General features: G+C 40.2%; 3 protein-coding genes across 8 annotated transcripts in view; 2 read left to right on the forward strand and 1 right to left on the reverse strand.

Moving 5' to 3' along the window:
- Positions 1-16: 16 nt before the first annotated feature.
- On the reverse strand, positions 17-4,548 carry IL18 (interleukin 18). 3 transcript variants are annotated; one of them, XM_074561091.1, is made up of 5 exons: positions 4,326-4,548; positions 3,154-3,227; positions 1,500-1,637; positions 550-695; positions 17-417 (listed from the first exon to the last, which is right to left on the reverse strand). In XM_074561091.1, the coding sequence occupies exons 2-5, from the start codon at positions 3,218-3,220 to the stop codon at positions 202-204; spliced, it is 567 nt and encodes a 188-aa protein (XP_074417192.1). In that variant the 5' UTR covers positions 3,221-3,227; positions 4,326-4,548; the 3' UTR covers positions 17-201. The 3 variants fall into 3 exon arrangements, with proteins under 3 accessions (XP_074417192.1, XP_074417190.1, XP_074417193.1); XM_074561089.1 differs by having other exon boundaries at positions 4,193-4,548; XM_074561092.1 differs by lacking the exons at positions 3,154-3,227; positions 4,326-4,548 and adding an exon at positions 2,163-2,221.
- A 581-nt stretch (positions 4,549-5,129) lies between these two features.
- Positions 5,130-22,642, forward strand: part of BCO2 (beta-carotene oxygenase 2) — a 34,294-nt gene continuing 16,781 nt past the window's right edge. Inside the window, exons 1-2 of one of the 4 annotated variants that reach the window (XM_074561120.1) lie at positions 15,377-15,570; positions 17,215-17,352. In XM_074561120.1, the coding sequence (XP_074417221.1) occupies positions 15,483-15,570; positions 17,215-17,352 (226 nt within the window). In that variant the 5' untranslated portion in view covers positions 15,377-15,482. Of the gene's footprint in view, positions 5,150-15,346; positions 15,657-17,214; positions 17,353-22,642 lie in introns of those variants that run through there. The other 3 variants (XM_074561123.1, XM_074561125.1, XM_074561121.1) reach the window with 3 other exon arrangements.
- Positions 8,795-10,067, forward strand: TEX12 (testis expressed 12). Its single transcript, XM_074561134.1, has 4 exons — positions 8,795-8,854; positions 9,393-9,504; positions 9,608-9,659; positions 9,923-10,067. The coding sequence occupies exons 1-4, from the start codon at positions 8,795-8,797 to the stop codon at positions 10,065-10,067; spliced, it is 369 nt and encodes a 122-aa protein (XP_074417235.1).

A 22,642-nucleotide genomic window follows, 5' to 3' on the forward strand; every position in this document is an offset into this window, starting at 1 on the left:
GAAAACAGGCCTGTGGTGCTTTTTGGCAAGAATTTGCATTTATTTTCCTTTATAAGATGCTAATTTTTGTACTGACCTATGGTAGCTAAAAATATAAAACTGGCTTGCCTCGGAATGAGATTTCTTTCATAAAACCCCAAAATCTATTTTAAGACTGTTGAAGTACGTCATAGGTTGTTGTGACTTTCATTCTGACTTAAGTTAGAAACTTATCTTCATGGTTTCATCCACTTCATCTTCTCTTGACAGTTTCTTTAGAATTAATTTTCTTAAGGAGCCTTCTTCCTCAAAGGCCAAAAACATTCCTTGTTCCAGTGAGTATTCAAACTTAAATGCTCTGGAGCTACAAGATGTAAATGTCTTTTTGAAAAAGATTATGTTACTTTCACCAGGAATTTCTTTGGGAACTTCTCCTTCCTGAGGAAGAAAAAGGGAATGGGTTAGTCCCAGCACAAGAGCTGAGCAGGTTTGTTTCAGCTCACACAGGTTTGAATTCTTAATTTTGCCTACTACTTATATATACATAAGGTAGGGAAAGCAGATACTTACCCTAAATCGAACTATAATTTTTCCACATTCTTTCTCACAACACATGTAATAACTTCTATCTTCTACCTGGATACTGAATGCAACAGGCATCCCTGCTGATGGTGTGGTAGTTTTGTAGTAGTGAATGTTGAAGTGCATTCCGTTGCCTAAATATAAATTGTTTATAATTAATGGTCTGCTCAGGAGAGGGCTGCAATGACTTAGCTGTATTATGTCTTACTATTCCATTGGCAACTGCTGTCTTCCCAGGATACTTGTTCTGACAGGAGAGCCAGGACATGAATTTTTATGACTGCTGGTAGCACATATTTGACTTTCTGCAATCATTCAATAACCAAGATTTTGGATTTGCAAGAAAGCATGTGAAGTTACCAGTTATTGTGGGTAGGATGTTGAAATCATTTTACATGCATGCATAAAGTGACAACTGGATTTGTGAACAGTCATCTGCAAATCATATTATATCTGTATATATGGGATTGTAGATAAATATATTCAACGAATATAGTTCTGAATGAATTGCTGAGGGCCCCCAAAAAATTAAAGCCAAAACCATAAGTATATTGTTAACTACTGCTGCTAGAAGAAAGCAAGAGCTTTTAGTGCTAAATACATTGTCTGTTTAAGCCTAAACCAAATTTTTTTGTAATCCAACACAAAAAAAAAACAACCAACCAAACAAACAGATTAAGAATTTAGTTTGTGATCAAAGCTAACTAAACCTACCAGACCTTTTCTGCGTGGGACATCCTGCAGGCCTCAGTCTAACCTAATCTAATCTATTACTAAGACACAAAATTTCAGCTCTCTCAGCTTTATTCTTACAAATTAAGTTTGAAGTCTTTACTCTCAGTCTCATCATTTAGAGTCAGGGATTACAAAGAACAAAAGCGCATCTAGAATAATGAAACAGTACAATGGTTATAGTATGTATTTAGAAAATGCTGTACCAGATTTCATCTCCTGATCTGTCACATCCTCAAAAGCTGCCATGTTTAAATCTGGTCGAACCACAAGCAACTGGCTATCTACATTTCGAAGGACTCGGTGGAGAATTTTTTCCTTACAAAAGGCATCGCATTCGAGCCCTGTAGAAATATTAAGCAAAGAAGGTCTAATATTTTAGCTGTAATTACCTCAGATCTTAGCAGTTTGCTACAGGCTTAATCTTGTCATTAAGGAAATAAGTTCTTAGAATGGCAATTTCAAACAAAATGGAGGCCACGTCATTCTTTCCACCTCTGGCTTGTAGCAATCCAGGCAAGACAGAAGGTTTTCCCAGAATACAGCATTCTGTACATATAAGCAAGATAAACTACTGTATCTGTTAATGAGACTTCAGAAGCGACAGTTCTCTCTCATGCCCAACAATTAGAATTGCATTAAAAGGTCTTTCTGTTATGAAAGCCACTACCCTGTACCTTAGGAGGAAATAAAGCACCATTGGCTTCAGAAGGAGAAGGTAAGCTGTAGCTTTCTTTTTATAGTAGCTATTATCGGTTTGAAAACTTGGTCTTTAAGGCACACAAAGCATTTGTGGGTTAGTAAGCGTGAGCAGGCTAGTTCAGGTAAAATTGGTAATGAAGTTAATAAATGATGAGCTTTCAGCTTACCATCGTCGTCTTGATTCCAAGTGAGCAGTGAAAAAAAGGAAAGAGAAAACAACATTAAGCTCTGCCCTCACAAAAGAAACCACTTTCTACCCAATTTTGTTCTGCAAGATTGGAAGCCAGCCAGCCAGCCACCTACGCGTTTCCAGTATCACTAGCTCACCCAGCTGGGCTGTTCGAACTACAGGGTGTGTTTTGTGAGCATAACAAACTCAAGAGAATGATGAAACCACCACTCATTTGAGAACTGGAGTTACCACCAAACCAAGAGGCATGCAAAATGTTTTAGGGTTACTTAAGGGTGAGCAGCTCTGATCAGTTTAAGCCTATAACCAAAGGATAAATGGCATGCACATTTTTTCTTTCATGAGCACCCTTATTCTAAGTAAGCAAAAGGATGAGAAACGGTGATTTGCTTCCAAAGTCAGGCTGCTTGTAAAGAAGAGACAGTTTTCTAACTAACTTCATCCTGTAAAACTGGAAGTTATCCACTTATTCCAACTCCACCCCCCAGTATTAAAATCCTTCTGAGTATCCTTTACGGGAATGTATTGCATGAAGCAACAAATATTCTGCTGAATCAGATACTTGGTTAACAATACTTCAGACTTAAGCTTATGGAAGAACTAGATGAAATCAGACTGAGAAAGGAATTGTTTTTAATCAGTATTCAAACAGAAAAAGTTATTAAATGCTTAAGGTGTTCAGCAATAACATGGTGCTGACCTGATAACACACTGGGACAGCTGTCAAAGTCGCATTCTTTTTGCAGTGAAGAGCCTGGCTCTGTAATCTAAGAACTATCATTCTTCTAAGCAGGTGGGGATTGTAACTGCTTTGAGGATTGTTCAGGTAACATGGAGGGGAAAAAACCCAGGATTCTACAGAACCAGGGATGCCAGCACCAGCAAAAGACCGAATTGTATATCAGCTTTTGATCGTCTATGCAGAAAGAAGACACAGTGTGCCTCTTTCAGCAGTGGGTAGTAATTACCTGCAAAATAGAGGCAGAAATTTTCTCCAAGTTGTACCGGACACACAAGAATCTCTTCACAACTCATCTTTACTCTGCCAAAAACACATGGAGAGGATTCAGAGTTCAGAACAATGCTTCTTACTCTATGAGGCAAGGGAGTTCTTGGGGCTAGTTCTCTGCTAGTGCACAATACTGTAATAGGGTTGGCATGTTTAACTACCTGTTGAAAAATTGCTTTTTAAAATAATTGGTCTCCTCCTCTATTGTCTTTTATCATTATTTAGAATAACATAGAGCATCCTTCAAGTTCTGTTATTTTACAAAACTTTTAATTGACTTACATGATGCTATGTGGAAATAAATAATAACTCTATTAGAATTTTCTCTATAAACAAAGCCAACAACAGTGATCGTAAAAACACTGAAGTGACTTTTTGTAAGTAGTCTAGAATATGAAGTGCTTCATTCAAACCTACCAACTCCTCTCTCAAGGCATTCTTTCCCCTTGCACTACCACATTTATTATATGGTCTATAGTTCTAGCTGCTCTGTGCAGAAGAGGCATCCAGGTTCATAGCAGAGGACTGCATCTTTGTTTCCAAACATGCATACCCAAACCTTTGAAATGAAATACTACACCACCAAACAGTGCATGCCTCGTGTAGTGAAGTAAACCCAGAAGGCAAGGACTACTCTAAAGCAGAGGGGAAGGCATAGGCAGGACTTACTGGTAGAGGATTAAAGGAAAACGTGCCCCTTCATTTAATGGGTAAAACAGATAGAACGATGCATAGCAAAAGACGGTTCGATCTTTTCCCAAGCACGTTTGAAAGGCACGGCAGAAGCTAAGAGGTTTTAGCTGACGGTGTGAGGTCGTGGAGACTCGGGGATGGAGGGCAGAAGAGCCCGGCCGCGCCCCGCTCGGCGCTCTGCGCCCAACGCGCTCCACCCGCCCGCTCCCCGCCGGGCTGCTCCCGCACCTTCCAGCCGAGGGGCCGGGCCCGACCGGGCCGCCCTGCGGTGCGGCCCCAGGGCGGAGAGGCGGCGGCGACCCTACCTCGCTCTTCGGCGGGCTGCAGCGGAGCGATGCGAGACGGAAGGGCGAGCGCTGCCCCCGGAGGCGGGCGGCACGGGACGGCCGACACCCGCTGCCGGAGCCGACCCGTCCCGCTCCCCACGGGCAGGCGTACCTCGGGCGGCGGCGGAGTGCCGGCTGGTCGGAGCGCGGGGGCTGTCCCGAGGGGGGAGTCACCGCCGTGTCACCTTCATGCGCTCCTGCGGACCGGGAGGAGAGCCGTCTCTTATCTAGGGAGGGGGGTTTATAGCGGCTTGCGTTGCTGTACTACCGCATACACCGCCTGAACAAACTGCAGAGGAAACTAGGACTCTTTCCCAAGATATCTGTCTACGTCTGCATTTATTTTGCTGCACTTCCCCTCCTCGGTAGAGAAAGCCAATCATGCAAAGCTGAGGTTACGAAGGAAGCCTTTTGCGACTCCCTTTATCTCACACAGATGCCGACAGAGGACAGGTCTTGTTTCTAACACCAGCGCGTTTCGGTTAGTTTGCTTAGTCCATAAAGTCTCAAGCAGCAGTTTTGAAACAGGTAGTAGCCATCAGCATGTAGACTTCCCCTTCGCACACTTGCAAGTTGCCAGTAAACATTGTGTCCGTCTTTGGGGAAGCCAGTTTAGGATTGAAAAGGCATTGTGTGCATCTGGTTCTTTATAACAACAATACCAAGAAACATATCACTGGTGTCTGGGGGGAAATCTTCAAATTATCTTCCCTCCCTTTGTATGTAAGTAGCTTCAGGGGAGGAATTTAGGCATCTCTCAGGGAAACAGCCAGGCAGAAACTGGCTTAGTACTCGAAGCCAGATTAATAGACAGTTCCTAATTTAGCAGCTGTAAATCGTTTCCCAGGCACGTATTAATTGCAAATAAATAAAACGGTGATGGCCATTACTTGTAACTAACTGCTGCAGCCCCAAAGTGTGATGTTTTTTCAGAAGGTAAGTGCTGCGCTGCTTTTGGTGGCTGTGGAGTGCTTAATGTAACAAAGGTTGCTGTAACTGCAATGGCAAACATTGTGTAGTGATAGGACAACTAAGCAGCTAAGGCAATAAAAAAAAAAAAAAACAAAACAGAAAAGTGAACTTGGGAATGAATAATTAACCAATATTTTGTATAGTTTGTAGAACTTGGCAGTGTTAACTGGTATCTTCCTGCCTTGATTTTCTGTTTATAATGCTGACTAGTAATAATATAATGCTGACTAGTAATAGTATAACGTTGAATGCCTTCATTAGGGCATTCAGCTGCATAGCTCAGTGGGTAAATTGAAGAGGTTCAAGTCTTAGCACTGGACGGGGGGGGGGGAACCCCACACCAAAACCACTAAAAGAACCCCAAATTCCCAACCATAACTAAGGCTAAGACCCTAAGATGTTCTCTTACCTGTCTGCATACCTGTTACTGCTTTGGGAGGAAAACAAAACTTAACAAAAAAAGAGCACAATACATGTTTGTGGGGAATGCTTTAATTTTGAGGTCAAAGGTGCATCTTTCAACCTCATCTGAAATAATAATCCTAAAAATATTGTTCATTTTACTAATAACCGTGGATTTTGACTGTTCTACCCACAGGGAGCAGTGTATTTCACTGACACATTAAAACAAACAACAAGTATATGTGCTACAAAAATGTATCTTCTTTCTTTAAAGTTGTTGAAAGAAACTTATGAAACTGATTCAGAAGAATTTAAAAGAGCAGAATTCAGCAACATAGTAAACCCTCCTGTGTCTGACAGTCAAAGAAAAGTGCCTTTTTGCAATTACTGCTTTCAAATAAGAAGCGTATATCCCTGTTTACAGGTATACACTTACACTGGCTGTATTGCAACCAGACAGCAATATTATATCATCCCCTTTCAAATTCCTGTTTTGTTACATGGCATTCGGTACATGTGTGGAGTTGTGTTTATCTAAACCTGTATACTAGAGAGAGATCCAAATTTAAAAACCTAGATGTAGCTGATTTCTATATACAACAACTGTGATTCTGTTGTTCCTCTTGGTACTTTATTTGAATGGTTGGTTCTTACAGAAGAAAAAAAATCTTTCTAAATTTAACTGGCTTCTGGTTCTGGTCTCCCGTTTCTGTACAATTTCCCGATAGCCCTTTCGTAACAGTAGTTCCTTCCTGTGTAGTACGATGAAATTGCCTCTTGGTCTTTTTCAACTAAAATAAACAGCTTCAGCCCTTTAAGTTTCTACCTCTGAATAAATTTCTTCAGCTTCAAAGTAATATTCATGTCTCTCTTCTTCACTCCAATTCACTTTTAACGTTTTTTTGAAAATTTGGGCACCAGAGCTTTATTCAGGAGAGTTCCCCATTTGGGTGATACTGCTTGCATTTCTTGTTCCCAGACACCTAAATTTTCATACCACCAAAAAAAAAAAAAATTAAAATTGATGTTGTAATACTGATTTATCCTTTAGCCATTTTTTCTTATTAAGATTAAATTTACATTCAGATCACTTGTGAAACATTAAGTAATATTGTACTTGGTACCAAAATTTGTGTGAAAGCACCAAAACAATGCTAGTCAGCCAACATTATTTATTTTGTATTAACTGCTGGCACGAATATTTTTTGCCTATTTGACATTCTATATGAAACTATCAAGAAGGAGGACTTGGTCTTTCCTGCTGACCTTTGAGATAATAAAATTCAATTAGGTCGTTTAACACATTTAATACAAGGAGTTTTCTTCTCTTCATCTGTACATATTTGCATCTATAAGGATCAGAGTCTAACTCATAACAATAGCTTCTATTGTAAGTTTTAAGGTTTTGTTTCTCCTGGCATTGTAATATTTCCAATTTTAAAGGAACTGGAACTAATTTTAGAGTAATGACTTAGATAATTTTATTTTTCTTTAGTCTGAACTTTCTCCATAGACTATTGTATCCATAAGGTAGTGGAAGTGGTAAAACAATTCAGATGTTTCGTTTATTTCAATTCTGGTTGGTGATAATAAAAATATCTTAACATGGTAACGGTAGCTCAATTAGGTAAACACTTTAAGGATGTTTTCCTAGCTTATTCTTCATATCTGTTTCTTAATGTTTCAATAGTATTGCTAATAACATCAAAAACTATTAATTTTTGAGAATTTAATGAAGTGGGCCATGGCTGTATATTGGTTATTGTTTCTACTTTGGGGAAGTATTTAGTTCTTGTCCTTTCAGTGGTTTCATTTCTTCTCCTGAGTTTTGACTTTAAGAGCCTATTTGGTTAACATATGTAAGGTTAAGATCCTTTCTTCTCTTAAAAACATAAATTAAAGATGGGAAAAAAAAAAACCCCAGAGGAACAATTGCCTTTGCAAGGTTTGAAGTTATGTTGGAGTAATGATTTTTGTCACTGTAGCTAATGAAGCCAGGATTTAGGAAAGTAGTGACTTGATACAGTGTTTATGATTTTTGGCTAACAACGTGAAGTATAATACTGAAAGAGCTCTGCTGAATCATTGTGTCTAGTTCCTTCCTGTTGTAAGCAAGCCATCTCATCACATAACCTGACTCAGTCATTTCTTGATGAAACCAAATATAGCTTACCTACAGAAGTGAAGCACATCATCAGGAAAATGCAATCTTGTTTTCCATTGATTAGAAAAAAAGTTGGTCTTTTTAGTTGTCTAATGGCGTTATTCATTTTTAGTGGCAGTAATCTGTCAGGTTTTACTCATTCATGGCTGGTCTTTTGAAATGGATCCATCTAGCCTCATCTGGCATTTCGCTGTCATCCCAAAACGTTCCAGTGATTCAAACCGTGACTGAAACCATCACAGATGCTTAGAAGACAAAATATGACCGGAATCGTTTGAGCGGGCAGCGCAACACTTTAAGTAGCTACAGGCAGCCTCATCGCGCTTTAACTCAGACGTGTAATTGGGATGAAACGCTTCTCCCTGGGATCGCTGGACCGGGAGTCGTTTCAGCGACGAGCTTTGCGGACCTTCTCCTCAGCCATCCTTCTAGAGCTGGGCCCGGCAGCCGGCCCTCCGCCAGCCGCTTCGGGGCAGGGCTCCAGGGCGGCTCCGGCCTGCCCTGGCGGCGGTGCCGGGCCTCTGAGGAGCGGCTGTGGCGCTCTCGCGCGCTGGCCGTTAACGGCCGCCAGGACCGTTAACCGTCCGGGGCCGGCGCTGCCTGAGGAGGGAGGTCCGGGGGGCGGGGAAACCTCCAGGGCAGAGGGGTGCCCCGGTGCCCGTAAGGGTGGGAGGTCCTGTGGCAGCATAGGTAGAGCTGGGGGGGCACAGATCCCTTTTGGACGAGGCGGAATCGGCCTCAGCAGCCCGAGGCCGACCTTACACGCCTTTGGCACCTCTGAGAGCGCCTGGGCTGTGAGCCTCAGCACTGCCCAGGGTGGCCCCGGGCCGCCCCAGGCCTTAGACCCTCTCACTCCAGCCCCGATCGGTGCTCTCACCGTGCTTTGGGGCTCTGCCCCTCTCCAGTGAGGAGGGCAGCTCCTTTGCAGAGGAGCATACAGAGGTACAGGCTACAGGTTTTACACATTTTTGTATAGATATATTTTCCAGTCGCACGAGAGAACCACTTACCAAATATGGCATTGTACTTTTTATCAGGCAATGATGACAAGCAACACACAAAAAGCTGATGAAAATAGAAGTAAACGTAAAAAAGAGGTGGAGGTGAGCAGTACTGTATGAGGAAGGGAGGGAGAACCCGGACCCTTCTGGACCCATGGGAGCAATGCAACTCCCCACCCCCATGCCCTTCTCTGGCATTGCTATGGGTTCCTGTCACAGAGAGAGGGCAGAGCGCTCCATGTCTGTTCATGTAGGTTAGGGGAAACACGTATGACTTTCTTTTATAAGGGGACTGTAAAATTTCTGTTAGTGTTTGAAGCCCAACAAAATTGTGTATGTGCTGCAACGTGGTTATGTAGGACTTCTCGAGAGTGAGCTTCTGAAGTACACAAGCTTTTAGTGATATAAACAAAGATCTCAACTGGTACTTCCCACCCACTCCCCTAGTACTGAGATGCTGTGCGTGTTCACAATGAATGGTGATGCTGTGAAACCAACAACACTTGCACTTTCTCTGAAAATAGTCTTTCTTTTTAAAGATCTTTTTTTAAACTTTTTTTTTTCTCCAGTTAAACTGTGTCTGTGCTAAGCTTGTTTTAAGTCCTAGAACCTGTATTTATTTTATGTGCTCTGTTATTAGAATGAAGCTTCAGAAAATCCTCAGTTGTCCTCCCTTGACAAAACAGATTTGGCTTTTTCTGAGGGCTCGCAGTCCCCTTACAAACCTGAACCACTGGAAAAATCTTTAAACGGTGATGTATTAAATATACTGAAAGTAATTATATAATTACCTAATTTGATGTTGAGATGAAAGTTCATTCAAATGTTTAAATAATTACTTTTTTCTTTTAACAGAGATGAACAAAGAAATTATGAATTTGTTATCAAAATATGCTCACATTTTAAGGCAAGTTAACTTTGTTCTATTTGTACAGCACTTTTCTAACCTCTCTAGAAAAGATGAATTACTGTGGCTGCAGTTTATAGAAATTAGTGCTGAAAACTATCGAACACAGATCTTGAAATAACTGCTGTTTTCTGTTACAGCAGAAAACTAATTAGGTCGGAAATCGAGTATTGATAGACAACACATTTTTAAGAAAAGCATTAAAGCAGTGAGAAAGTTCATGGTGTCAGTATTGATTTTAACTACAGATTTTTTCAATTAAGTGAGAGAGCTGCGATGGATGCTTCTTATGTCCAAGAACTTGATGGAATCTTAAAAGAAGCGAGGACCATAGAAAACCACTTAAAACAGAAAAGGGAAAGTCTGAAACAGAGATTCACTGTGATCGCAAATACTCTGCAAAGCTAAATGGAGTTTGTTAGACGGCAGAAATGCAGAGCAAAACTTGTAGTATATCTTATGTGTTAAAATATAAACTATGAGTTCTATGATGACTGTTTCATAAATGTCTTATGTAAATATTTCTAGCAGTTCAGGAAACTTTCAACAACTTAAGCAGCAATTTATTTTTTAAATAAATAGGGTAGTAGTAGTTAGTAAAAACAATACTAAATATCAGTTTTAAATCCTTTGACTCCAAGGGATTCTACACATTGAAACATCTTTTTTTAGTTGTTGACCCATCACTTAGGCTGTCCCTATGCTTCCATCCCTAGAAAATATTGGAAGCATTTGAAAAAGAAAGTAGGATGAATCTTGCATTGCATGGCTTTAAGGCTATGGATGTTCAGTACAACTGAATTCAGAAGCAGCCATGGTATTGCTAATGTCACTGCTCAGGATGTTTTTTTCTTTTATTGTCACAACCAGTCTTTCACTCTAGAATACAGTATAGAGACATTTCTGTGAAACAGGGAATTTTGCAGTGTAAGTGGAAAAGGACATCAGATTATTTCATATTAATAATTTTCTGATTTTTTTCTTTCTACTTTAGAAAATGTTTTGGTGCTAAAATCTTAGTAGAATGTACTTGCTATCTTATTTCCATTTTGTCTCAGAATTTAAATAGACTAAAAAGATCAGTTTAGAAATAGGAGAGTTCTATTAAGATTACTACTTTGGAGAATGTATAAAGAGGTATAAAGTCTTAATTAGAAAATATATTTTAATACTTCTACAGCTTTTCAAATTAAACCAAGGCCATTTTGATATAAACTTAAAAGCACATCATCAAAACTTTGCTGGTAATGTCAATAAAAAACTAGATAATGTTAACATAATCTAGAATTACACTCCTCTCTTATTCTGTTATTTAGATACATCAATATTGTTTGCTGTTTATTTGAGGATCCTTATGGAGTTTTTGAGCACTTTTTCTTTCTTGTCATTTGACTCTGTTAAAAAAATTGAAACATAAAAAACCACAAAGCATCATTTGTGCAAATTGTGAGGCTAATGTAATAAAGAAAAGTGCTAGATAGTCCTGTTGCTAGCATAAGATATATCTTTACCCCAGTACTGTATATGAATTTTCTCTTTAAATCCTTTCAGACTTAATCAATCCTCGTTTCACCCTTTTATTAGATAAAGGTCATAGCAAATGTGCTACCTGTCAAACTGGTACTAATTAAAACAAATAATGAGAGAAACTGGACATCTAGGGTGAGATTTCCCAAGGTATTTAGATACCTAAAGATGCAGATATGTACTTAGTAGGATTTTGAAAGTGCCTAAGCATGTAAGCGCCTTACATGCTTAGGAATTTTTGAAAATCCCATAAGGTGCCTATCTGCATCTTTAGCATCTAAAGACTTTAAAAAATCTTGCCACTAGTTTACATTGTATTTTAGCAGTCTGTCCCTCTTTCCTAATAATTGTATCTCGTTTGGTAATCAGTCTTGGTAATGCTGTTTAAATAGAAGAAAGTGGGAGAAAAAGAGAAGATGATTTTGGAAGTTAAATTTTCTAGAATATTGTGCTAAGTGTTTCAAAAATCTATGGTCATCTATAATGATGACAAAAATCAGTTTTAAATTATCATCTATGAAGTGTCTGAATTTAGAAATTTACCTATTTATGTAAGCCCTTAAAGAAAAATTACACAGCTTTCATTACTGTTAAATACCTGCCTGTTATTGGAGTCAGAAGCTTGCTGCATTTTATCTGTTTGTGCTTAGGAAAATTATACATCCTTTTTAGATCATCTGGATCTAGTTTATGTGGCTAACATAGCCAAGTTGCAAACCTTTGGCTCTAGTATTAAGCATTACTAAGAAGCAGAACTTAGAAAACTATTGGATCACATAATGTAAGTTTCTTCCCTGAGGGGATCAAGAGGGCACAGGCCCACAGTGTTACCGTTGCAGCAGCTTGCTGCATTCAAAAACTTCATAAAATGCAATAAAAATTAGTAAAACTATACTTACAAGGCTGAAGAACTGCTTACTCTGGCTTTCAAATACAGTTAAAATCAAGACATACCTCTCTAAATGAATCTCTCTTTCTACAGTGATTTCTTATGCAGCTGGTTGTCATTACATGTTATAATTTAGAGTGAGATCTCTGTGGTAGTAAGGGGATTTTAGAATTTGAAAAGACATTGAAAGTAAAGTCAGTAAGTATGACCATAGTAACCTAGCTGAGATTATGAACAGTGTAGTTATGCTTATTAAAGGGAAGACATTCAAAGCTTTGTAAGATTTTGAAATAGGCATTTTAAAAATAGTTTTTAAACTACTAAGAGCAACAAAGCTTCTGTTTTTGCTGCACGAATTTGTGAGGATATATAAAAAAAACAAGCCACTGACCAAGTAAAAGGAATAAAATACGTAGTTTTATAAAGTTGCAGCTTGAAATGGTAAGTTCAGAAACTTTAAAATATTGATTGAAAATAAATTAGTCACTTCTATTTTGAAGTTAAAAAATACTTAAGCAATGGAAATACCTACTCACTGGTTGCTTTCATCCATAAATCTCTTCCTGTTTAAAAGGGAGCCTTCCATAGTTTAAAAATACTGAGCATTTTTCTGTTGGCTGCCCCTTAAGTGTTCCACTTAATATCTATATATATATGGGACTACCCATTATACACTGTTTTTCTTCTAAACCATTAGAAAATAAAATTTTACTGGTTTCCCATTAGTCTATCCTGCTAGTGTTTCTGCACTGATTGCCTCTATCGTGTATTTCAGTATTTTGGGGGAGAAACAAACCAAATCTTTTACTCTCCTCTTCTGATGTGAAACAGAAAGCTCATTCATTCAGTCTCTGAGGAATGAGCTACACATGAAAGCCAAATGGCACTTTATCCCATCATTATCTGCTTGCCAGTTTTACTAAAGGAGGTTTGAACAGAAAATTAATTGGCTTTAAAGCTGCCAAATCTGATCAGCAAAGCTCAGCTGGTAACTATGTTTTCTTTAAGCTTCTCCTCCTGTTGTTTAAGCTGCAGTGCCTTAGTAAATTAACAAGAACGTCTAAGGTGACAGATCAGTAACAGAATATAAATGGATTTTTTTAAAAATGTGGAAACATGTTAGACAAAGCTCCAACCCCCTTGAAGTCAAGGGGATTTTTGACAGTGAGTCTTCTGCATTTCTGAGTTCACTGTGGGTAACCTCCACAGTCTGGAAAGTAAGTAGTGAAAAACCCATACTCAGTTCCTCTCATTGCTCTTCTATTATCTAAAAGCTAAAAATGGAAAATAACAGATAATGCAGAGACAGCTTAGGTATTCAGCGAAGAGACTTCTTCCCTGAGAAAAGGCTAGTTCTGACTGTTTACTTAAAATGAAACTGCCTTTTAGCATAGCTGTAGGAATGTGGCTCATAATAGAAAAAGACCAAATTGAGTAGGTAATAGATGTGTTTAAGGCTCATGACATTCTGTCTAGAAGTCATCAGAATTCAATTTTGCTAATTGTAGAGTCTTTATATTTCGTCTTTGAATTGTCTTTGAAAACCTAATGATGAAGGCAGCACTGGAAAAGAGCAGAGTGGGTGTTTTACGTCATCAGGGTGAGTAGCCCGAAAAAAGGAGGGCAAAGAATCATAGATCAATCAGCCTATCTCCCATCCTGTAGAGAGTCTGAAGTAAATTTCTTAACAATGACTTCATAAGCATCTGGGGAACAATAAATAAAAAAAATAAAAAATCCTTTATCAAAATAAATGACTTACTGTGAAAAATGGTAGATGGGGTGTAGCCTGATGTAACATAATTGACACTGTCCTGTATGATGCTATATAAAAATAGGAGCAATCAGGAAGTAGGGGCTACATGAATGAGTTAAAAAGCCAATGAAAGGAATACTATTTTTTTCCAAAAGGTCAGCCTAGATAGCATCCTATAGCGATCTGTTTCAAGCCTCACTTATTCCATATTATCCTGAATGATTTAGAAGAAGGACATTAGAGAATACAGTTCATTTTTCAAATGGCAGCAAGCTGGTAAGGGTCACAAATGCTATCAATAACATATGTTGAAAATTCACTATAATGTCAATAAGATGAAGGGACGATCTGACATCAAGATAAAATTCAAAAAAAGACAAGGGAAAAGTACTATGCTTAGCAAGGGTAGTCATGTATGTTACTTACAAACCAGAGCAATAGCTAGAGTTGTCATGATGTTATTGGGTGGTGAAAAAAAATACAGCTGAGATGTGTTAGTTGTAGGATAGCAGATAAGACATAAAAACATAGTTGTTCTCCTTTTCTCTGTGCTAGTTTGTTCTTAGCTGGAGGATGGGTCTGCTTATTAAAAAAAAAAAAAGTGGGCAGGGTGGGAAACAGGAATAATAAAGGGTGAAGACAACATGATCTGTGAGGAAAGGTTAAAGCAGTTGAGCTTGTTTAGAGAAAGCACAAATCAAGGGAAGGCACGATAACAGGTCAGTTAAAGAAAAGACAGTAGTTAAGTGCTCACTGTGTCTTATAGAAAGGACAAGAAGAAATCAGCTTAATTTGCAGCAGAAGACTTAGGATGAGTAATAATCTGTCTCATGTTAAGGACAGTGTAATGGGCTACCTGGAGTGCTGTGTATGCTGCCTTGCTCTCTCTCAAGGGACAGGGCAGTTTTTAAGAGCTGCTTAGTAACATGCAACAAACATAGCCATCACAGTGCATTTGCAAAGTGGTAGCAGCTTCCTCTCAGCATCCTGAAGGAAAGGGTCCACCTAAGGTCCATCTTAGTTTGAAACAGCAGAGCACAGACAGTCAGTGGCCCTTCCCTATCTGATTTGATGGTCTAATCTGCTGTGGCAACCAATATTCCTAAAGCCTTGAGATTCTTTGAGGTGCAAAAAGGTTACTCAGATTTTGAAACAAAACAAATCAAAAGTATTTTTGACAGGTGAAAAAGAAAAAAGAGCATGACAAGAATTTTTAAAAGAATTGCCTTGAAGCCTGACTACCTCAGTACATGGATACGTCTCCCCTTTCTTCCATTTTCTCCAGCTCCAACTGGCGAACTGGGATAAAGCACTTTTTCCACCAGTGGTAACGTACACTTTAGCTGTCTTGGTACTCCAGCAACACACCTGGCCCAGCTGCCGAGAGGTTGTGAGGGCTGCTGAGCCGCTGGGGCTGCAGGCAGGTCCCCCCCTGCCCTGTGGGTGCCCGGCCCGGCCCTAGCAGCGGAGCGCAGGCAGGCTGGCTCGTTCCTCCTGCCCTGAGAGGGCAGACCTTCCTGGCTCTTATTCTGAAATGATGATGTCAGGCAGCCCTCTCCAGCAGATCCAGCAGTGCTGGCTGCACACCGTCATCCTGGCTCCGGTACCTTCCCTGACCATCTCCTACCTGGTGCCTTCTTCCGAGCGGAATATGTTTTCTGAAATCCTTTTGTCTGTCATCAGCCTCCTGCTTGCTAATTTGCGGTATTTCCTCTGCTATTTGATGCAGTTCATTCCAGGTAAAATGCATAAACAAACAAATCCTCCTATCCCATCATCTCGGAAAGGGGTTTTCTGTTGCTGTTAAGAGCTGCTGCTGACACAGGTCTGTAGAGCAATTTCATTTCTATTGCTTAGTTCCTGATTTCTGATCAATCTGAAGTGTTTGTTAGAAGCCAGAAATTCTGTTATTTATTCTATATTTGAAAAGATAAACAGGAGACGCAAGTGTATTGCACAGATTCCCTGGGATTACTAGCAGATACGGATGGTTTAGAGCTGGAAAAGCAGTAGGCAGCAGATTCTTTCTGCAAGGGAGCCTGCTGTGAGTCGTGGAAGCGGGCTGTGAAAGGGAGAGGATTGTTCAGAGCAGCGTCATTACTGAAGCTTTGATCTGAACGTACAAGTGGGAAACTACCCCAAGGGATTTTGTATCGGAACTGAACCTTGCAATTTGTGCCATCGTTTTTTTGTCTAAGAGAGTGAGATCTATTATCACAAAATAGGAACCAGTCAAGACTGTGATTCACTGTAATCTCTGCTTTTTGATGGTGGTGGTGTTTTCCTCCCTTCTAGAACAGAAGTATTGCTTCTGGGCTACCCAAAAATGTGAAATGTTCTCAAACCTGCCTTGTTGTGCCACCAGAACACATCCACAGATAGAAATTTAGGAACAGTCCAAAAGGTTTCTTTTTCACTGCAGCTGTTACTAAGTTGATGTAAGGCATGTGTTATCGAGTATATCAGTGACATGAAAGACAGAAAATTCAGAGGCAGAGTAATTAATGCAAACTAAATGACCAAATATTTAAATCTAGCATTGTGAATGTTATCTAAAACAACCTATGGTATTGGCATGTCAGGGCGTCATAAAGTACTTTCCTGCTGGGAGAAAATCCTATATGCATATGATGTGCTAGCAGATTGCAACAACTGTATAATCTTGTTTAAACTGGGGCTCTCTTCTAAAATTAATTCCTCTTGCACTCTACCTATTTCATGATGCTTTGAAGCTGAATTTTATAAGAACATAAAGAGCTGTGTTTCTTGTCTTGATTACCTGAGTGACATGAAAAGCCTGCAAATTTTCTTGCCTCATTTTCTGTATCTTTTTGAAAAGTCTGGATTTTCCCTGACTTTTACTAAGGTGATCTTGAGAAAAAAACTTGCTGATATAGAATTGCCTCAATTTAGCTAAAAGATGAGAATGTTGAAACATGAAAAAGAAACCCCTCTATTATTTGCTCAAACATTTGAATGAAACAGTGATAACAAAAAGGAAAAAAAGTGTGAATAAAATTTATTCAATCTGATATGTTTCCTGTGACACAGGCAAAATTTTCCTAGCTTACTTGTTCTTCATAGTGCCTTTCTAGGATAAGTGTTCCAAGGACTCAATTGTGTAAATCAATATTTAACAAAGAAATTACACTTTGTTCATGTCAGAAAAAAACCAACCCACCCCTGAAGTATAGAATCTATTTCTACAGGTGTCTTTGGGAAATCAACAGATATTTCATATGCAAGAGTATGCACAGTTCACAGTTGCTTTTCTCCCTTACCTCCCTTTTGTCAAGCCTTTCTCCACTCCTTTTCTCCTTTTCTTTTTCCCCTGAGTTTTCTGTCACTTCTTTTCTGTTGTTCTTTGCTTCTCTGCCTGTTAGCAAGGAAGTGGGTGTCTGAGCCCCTCACAATGGGAAATCAACAAGCTAGATGGAACAAGGAGACAAGTACGGGGACTTCCCAGCAGACCCAAGGCAAGCGCAACTACCTCAGTTCAGATGTCAGTGGGGGACACCCAGGTGAGCTGAGGGGTTCAACCGTGGTGAAGGCGGAGGGTGACGGATAGAGTCTGGATGGCAGAAATCAATAGCTACAGCAACTTCAGTTCGCAGTGGGGGAAGCTGGTTTGCTTGCCCTGTTGTTCCAATCTGTGACTTACAGGGACTGTAATGTGGCCCATATCTTGTAGCAGAGGATTTCCAAATCGGCTGTATGGTTATTCTGAATTTGCAAGGATCCTTAGGGAAAAAAGAATTCTTGCTTCAGTCTTCCTGCTTGAAGAATACCAACTGTGAGCCGTCTGTTTACTAAAGTCTGCCCTTAAGTCTGGTCCTGGATGTCCTTCTGAGTTAAGCAATTAGTCTGTGCAGTTGCATATGGAGACAAATATTGGTGGTCCCTCTGCCTTGGATTTGAATATGTAGGTTAAAATCAGAGTGGATTTGCTATATCCAATGTGATTTCAATTTCACGGCTAGTAAATGTCTTCCATTTCCTCTGTCTACTGTTAAGATTTTCTGTCCCACCCATTGCTGTTTAAGTACAATTTAATGTCTGATTTATTGCTATCGTACCCAAAGCAGATAGGGTAGCTTCTTCTGTACAGAAACTTTTTTAAGATCCTTGTTCTTGGTTCCACTGCTTCTGGGTATAAACAATCAATGCTAGGATGTCAGTTTGTGACAGGCAGAGAAATCATGGCACACTGCTCTTTGAATGGAAACAGTACATGAACAAACAATGCTAGACTGTGATAATTCTGTAGTAGTTGATTACAATTTTAGAAAAGATTAGGGGAAAAATTACAATGCTGTATTTGGCACAGCCTCTGCTCTGATGTGACAAAGAAGTTTAGCTCTTAAGCCTGTTCTTGAAGGTTTGAGGTAAAATGGAAATTATAGCCCAGAAATGAGATTTTTGAGATGGCAGGTTGTAATCTTGTGCTGATTTTCGGTATTATATTCAAGCAAATACAGTAAGCCCCATTGGGACTGTAGTGACTTTGATTTATTGCTTACTCAAGTTTTTCTGTCTTGGAGCGTAGCAGGACAGGTAGAGCAGAGTCGGTATTTATTTACATGTTGCTCAACATTAAAAACCAGTCTGTCTTCTGTCTTTTGCGGGTATTGGTATCTTTTTGGGTAGCTAGATGTTGCAATAAGTAAACTTTATGACTGATCTCTTATCTGAAGGTGATACACCTTTATTACAGTTGCTCATGAACAGTGCATTCAAGTAGGAAGTGTTTGTGTTCCATTTACTCAGTGCATTTCAGAGCAGGTGCAGATAAATGTAATGGTTTTTAGTGTGAAACTGTGATTACGTTTGGAGGGTAGACTTTATTCACATTTATTATTAATTTTTTAATAGAGAAGTGTAGGATGTGCAGCTATGGTGGTTTTTTTTATTATTTATTTTAAACACAGCTACAGTCACTCACAGAATAGCAACAAAACTATTTCCTTTGATGCGTTTATTCTGTATTGTACTGTCCTGCATATGTATTGCAGCAGCTTGATTTTTTTGGAACGAATGAAAGCCTATCCTACACTGACAGGGGTGGGGGGATGAGTTGCACTAGAGTTGCACTTCCGGTCTTAGATCCATGTGCAGCTGCTGCTGCTACTGATGAAATCTCAGTACCTTGCAGAGATACTGATTCCTTAAAAAAAAAAAAAAAAAAAAAAAAAAAAAAAAAAAAAAAGTCAGGTTGCATAAAGTCCCTGCAAAGAACCTGTCTGACACACCTACCCACCCTTGCATTTCTCAAATGCTGCATTGCTTTGTAGATGATGGTCACTAAGGGAACTCCTGACCACATCCAGGTCAGACCAGTGATCTGCAGTGCTGAGGCAGTTTACATGATGCAAGTATAAGACACGTTTTTTTGTGTTGTGCTGAATTTAGAGGAGGTCATTGCTTATTTTTGTCTTCTGTTTATTGTCCTGAATCTCTTCAAAACAAACTAATCAGAGCAATCTTTACTTTATCTTGCTATGCTCGTTTCTTTCTCTCCGGTCTGATAGGACAGGGTATTAACTTACACATTCTTGACTATCTCTTGAAATGAATTCTAACTAGATCAGATTTCAGGTTACTAAGATGATCATGTGAACGGCAAGGTTATCAGAGGAGAAGGAAAATGAAAAGAACGAGGCTTGCTTAGCTCAGGAAGTGATGTGATTGCTCTAAATACAATGTGTGGTAAACGCAAGAGAGTGAGAACTACCAAAGCCACATAACAGTGCTGACAGAAGAACAAAGGGGACAAGCTGTCCTATGAATGAAGTCCTTCTGTAAATTCTAAGGATTTTTCTAAGCATCTGGGCAATGAGCAGTCTTCCAAAGAGGGGATAATTGCCAGGAAACATAGTAACTTTTAAGATAGAGTTCACATATATGACTTTCTGGGACAGCAATTGGAAGGAGATGACCCACGAGGTCTCTTCCAGTCCTGTTCAGTCTCTTTTGTGAATTTTATCTTTCTAAATACCTGGATGTAATTATGCTGCTTTCCAGGAAGTTTCTGTGTAGTGCCATCCTTGGTTGTGCCATCTTTGTTTCTGCTTGGATGCAAAAATGTCTCCCTAGGGACACATTGCTCTCATTTTTTCTGCGTATTTTACATCTTTACAAACTTTAGCTTGGCCTACTAAAGCTGCATTTCTGCAAATACTGATGGCAGTCACTAAATCTGCCAGGTATTGGTTGATATGAAAAGCTTCTACTTCCTTATGTCTAAGGAAATACTCTGAAGCACTAGTGTTGGGATCAGATTGAGTGCTTCATATAGGATTTAATCAGAACTTAATTGAATTTTAACAGGGAGAGGATGTTGGTGGTTTGAGGTTAATTGCTTTAGCCCTGCAGTCTGAATTCTTTATCTAGCTGACTTACCATATTAGAGATCTAAAGAAGGATTTGAGGATTGGCAAGCCAGAGAACTACATAGAAAGGATCTTGCAATTTACCTTCCTGCATGCCTAACACCAATACTTTCTGTAGCTGTTCTACAGAAACAAGCTTAGAAAAATGCTGCCTGCCACCTCAATTCTTTTGCAGATATTCTCCTGCCTAAAATAGGAAATTTTCTTTGTAGGTGTCAACACACGGTTTCAGAGCCTCACAGGTAAATTGCACAGCAGTTTCACTTAATCACTTGGATTAAAAAACTGAGGCTAGTGGTGAAAGTGACTAGTATAATCAGAATAAATTGCTACCTCAAAAAATCAGAATAAATTGCTACCTCAAAAAATCAGAATGAAGTTCAGTATCAGTCTGGACTGTGTTTATTGTGTAGTCTTGTCCGTACTAGATCTAGTTCAGGAATAGATTTCTGTATGCCATGATGTCCTTTTATATCAGTGTTCCACTTGCACCTAAATCTTCATCAGTTCTGGTTTAGTTCAGGGCTCAATGGTCTTATGGTGAGGATGGAGCAGTGTAGCAAAGCAACTCCACTGACCTGTGGATGTGAAGCCTGTGTTAGATGAGGAGGTGATAGCACTGGCAAGGAAGGCAACAGCCTGTGTACTGTCTAGGTAAATCCACCTCTGCAGCTAAATGGATTGCTAAAACAATCCTTGTGTTGAAGAGACTTTGCAAGCCAGGCTACCAGAGCCAATAACTGTGTGCTGGTAGCACACAGCATTCCAATCAATTCACGCTTTCTTGATGCTTTTGTCCTATAACTATGCCTAATAAGGGGGGTATCGCATTCAAACAAGAGTCTCCATCAGAAATGATCCTTTTCTGCTATTGTGTATTTACTTACCAGGTAAATCTGTTCAGTCTGTTTTATGCTGTCCTGTAAATGTATTTTAGCTCAGTTTCATTGGTGTTCTTCCTGACTTCCATTTTTTTGGGGGTGTGCCAGCGATGGCCTTTTTGAGCTTCTGAAATCAGATAGTACTGGTGAGTTTGAGAACTGAACTGTACACCTTTCAACAGCCTATGAGCTTCTGGTCTACTGCATTTCACATAATGCCAACTTAGCAGAGTCCTTTGTGTGCAGGGGAAAGAAATCATGACAACCTATGTCTTGGTATATGAGGCACCAGAGCTGCGAGCAGCTAATGGGATGCACTTATCCTAGAGGGGGAAAAAGATTCTGGGGCAGGAGTTGGCAGAGCTCGTTGATAGGGCTTTAAACTAGATTTGAAGGGGGAAGGGGTCAATAATTTCATGCTTGCCTGTGACAAACAGTGGGGCAGCACATCAGGGGCAGAGGGATGGAGTCCTAGCAAGGGCTCTCAAATTGTTGCCCCGAGGCAAGCCAGAGATGATGCACCGGGACACCCCAAGGGAATCCCCCCCCAAGGGGGATTCGCACAAGAGGGTGACACAGCCAGCCCAGCTGAAGTGCCTCTACGTGAATGCACGCAGCTTGGGCAATAAACAGGATGAGTTAAGGGCCACCATGCTGCTGGAAAGCCATGACATAGTGGCTATTACTGAAACTTGGTGGGATGATTCCCATGACTGGAATGTAGGGATAGACGGATACAAGCTCTTTAAGAAGGACAGGCAGGCTAGGCGGGAAGGAGGTGTTGCCCTCTACATCAGTGACCAGCTAGAGTCAATGGAGCTCCATATGGGGAAGGATGAGGAGCTGGTTGAGAGTGTATGGGTTAAGATTAAGGGGAAGATAAGGGAAGGCGATGTTACAGTAGGGGTCTGCTACAGGCCACCTGACCAGCAGAGCCAAGCAGATGAGGCCCTCCATAGAAGTGGCTTCACGTTCACAGGCGCTGGTCCTCGTGGGCGATTTCAACCACCCTGACATCTGCTGGAGGGACAACACAGTAAGGCACCAGCAATCCAGGATGTTCCTGGAATGCATTGATGACAACTTCCTCCTCCAAATGGTAGAGGAAACAACAAGAAAAGGTGCTATGCTGGACCTCATTCTCACCAACAGGGAAAGGCTGGTGACCAACATGAGGCTCAGGGATAACCTTGGCTGCAGTGACCACGAAGTGATAGAATTTAAGATCCTCAGGGCAACTAGGAGGATGTATTCTAAGCTTACGACCCTGGACTTTAGGCATGCAGACTTTGATCGCTTCAGGGATCTCTGGCCAAAGTGCTGTCGGACAAAGCTCTAGAGGGAAGGGGAGCCCAGGACAGCTGGTCAGTATTCAAGGATCACCTTCTCCGTGTCCAGGAGCAAACTATACTGACAAAGAGGAAGGCAGGAAAGAATGCTAGGAGACCTGCCTGGATGAACAGGTAGCTCCTGGACACACTGTCACACAAAAAGAAACTTTATAAGGAGTGGAAGAAAGAACAGCTGGAATGAGTGGCATA

Source organism: Larus michahellis, chromosome 17, assembly GCF_964199755.1.
Source record: "Larus michahellis chromosome 17, bLarMic1.1, whole genome shotgun sequence".
NCBI classification, from domain to species: domain Eukaryota; kingdom Metazoa; phylum Chordata; class Aves; order Charadriiformes; family Laridae; genus Larus; species Larus michahellis.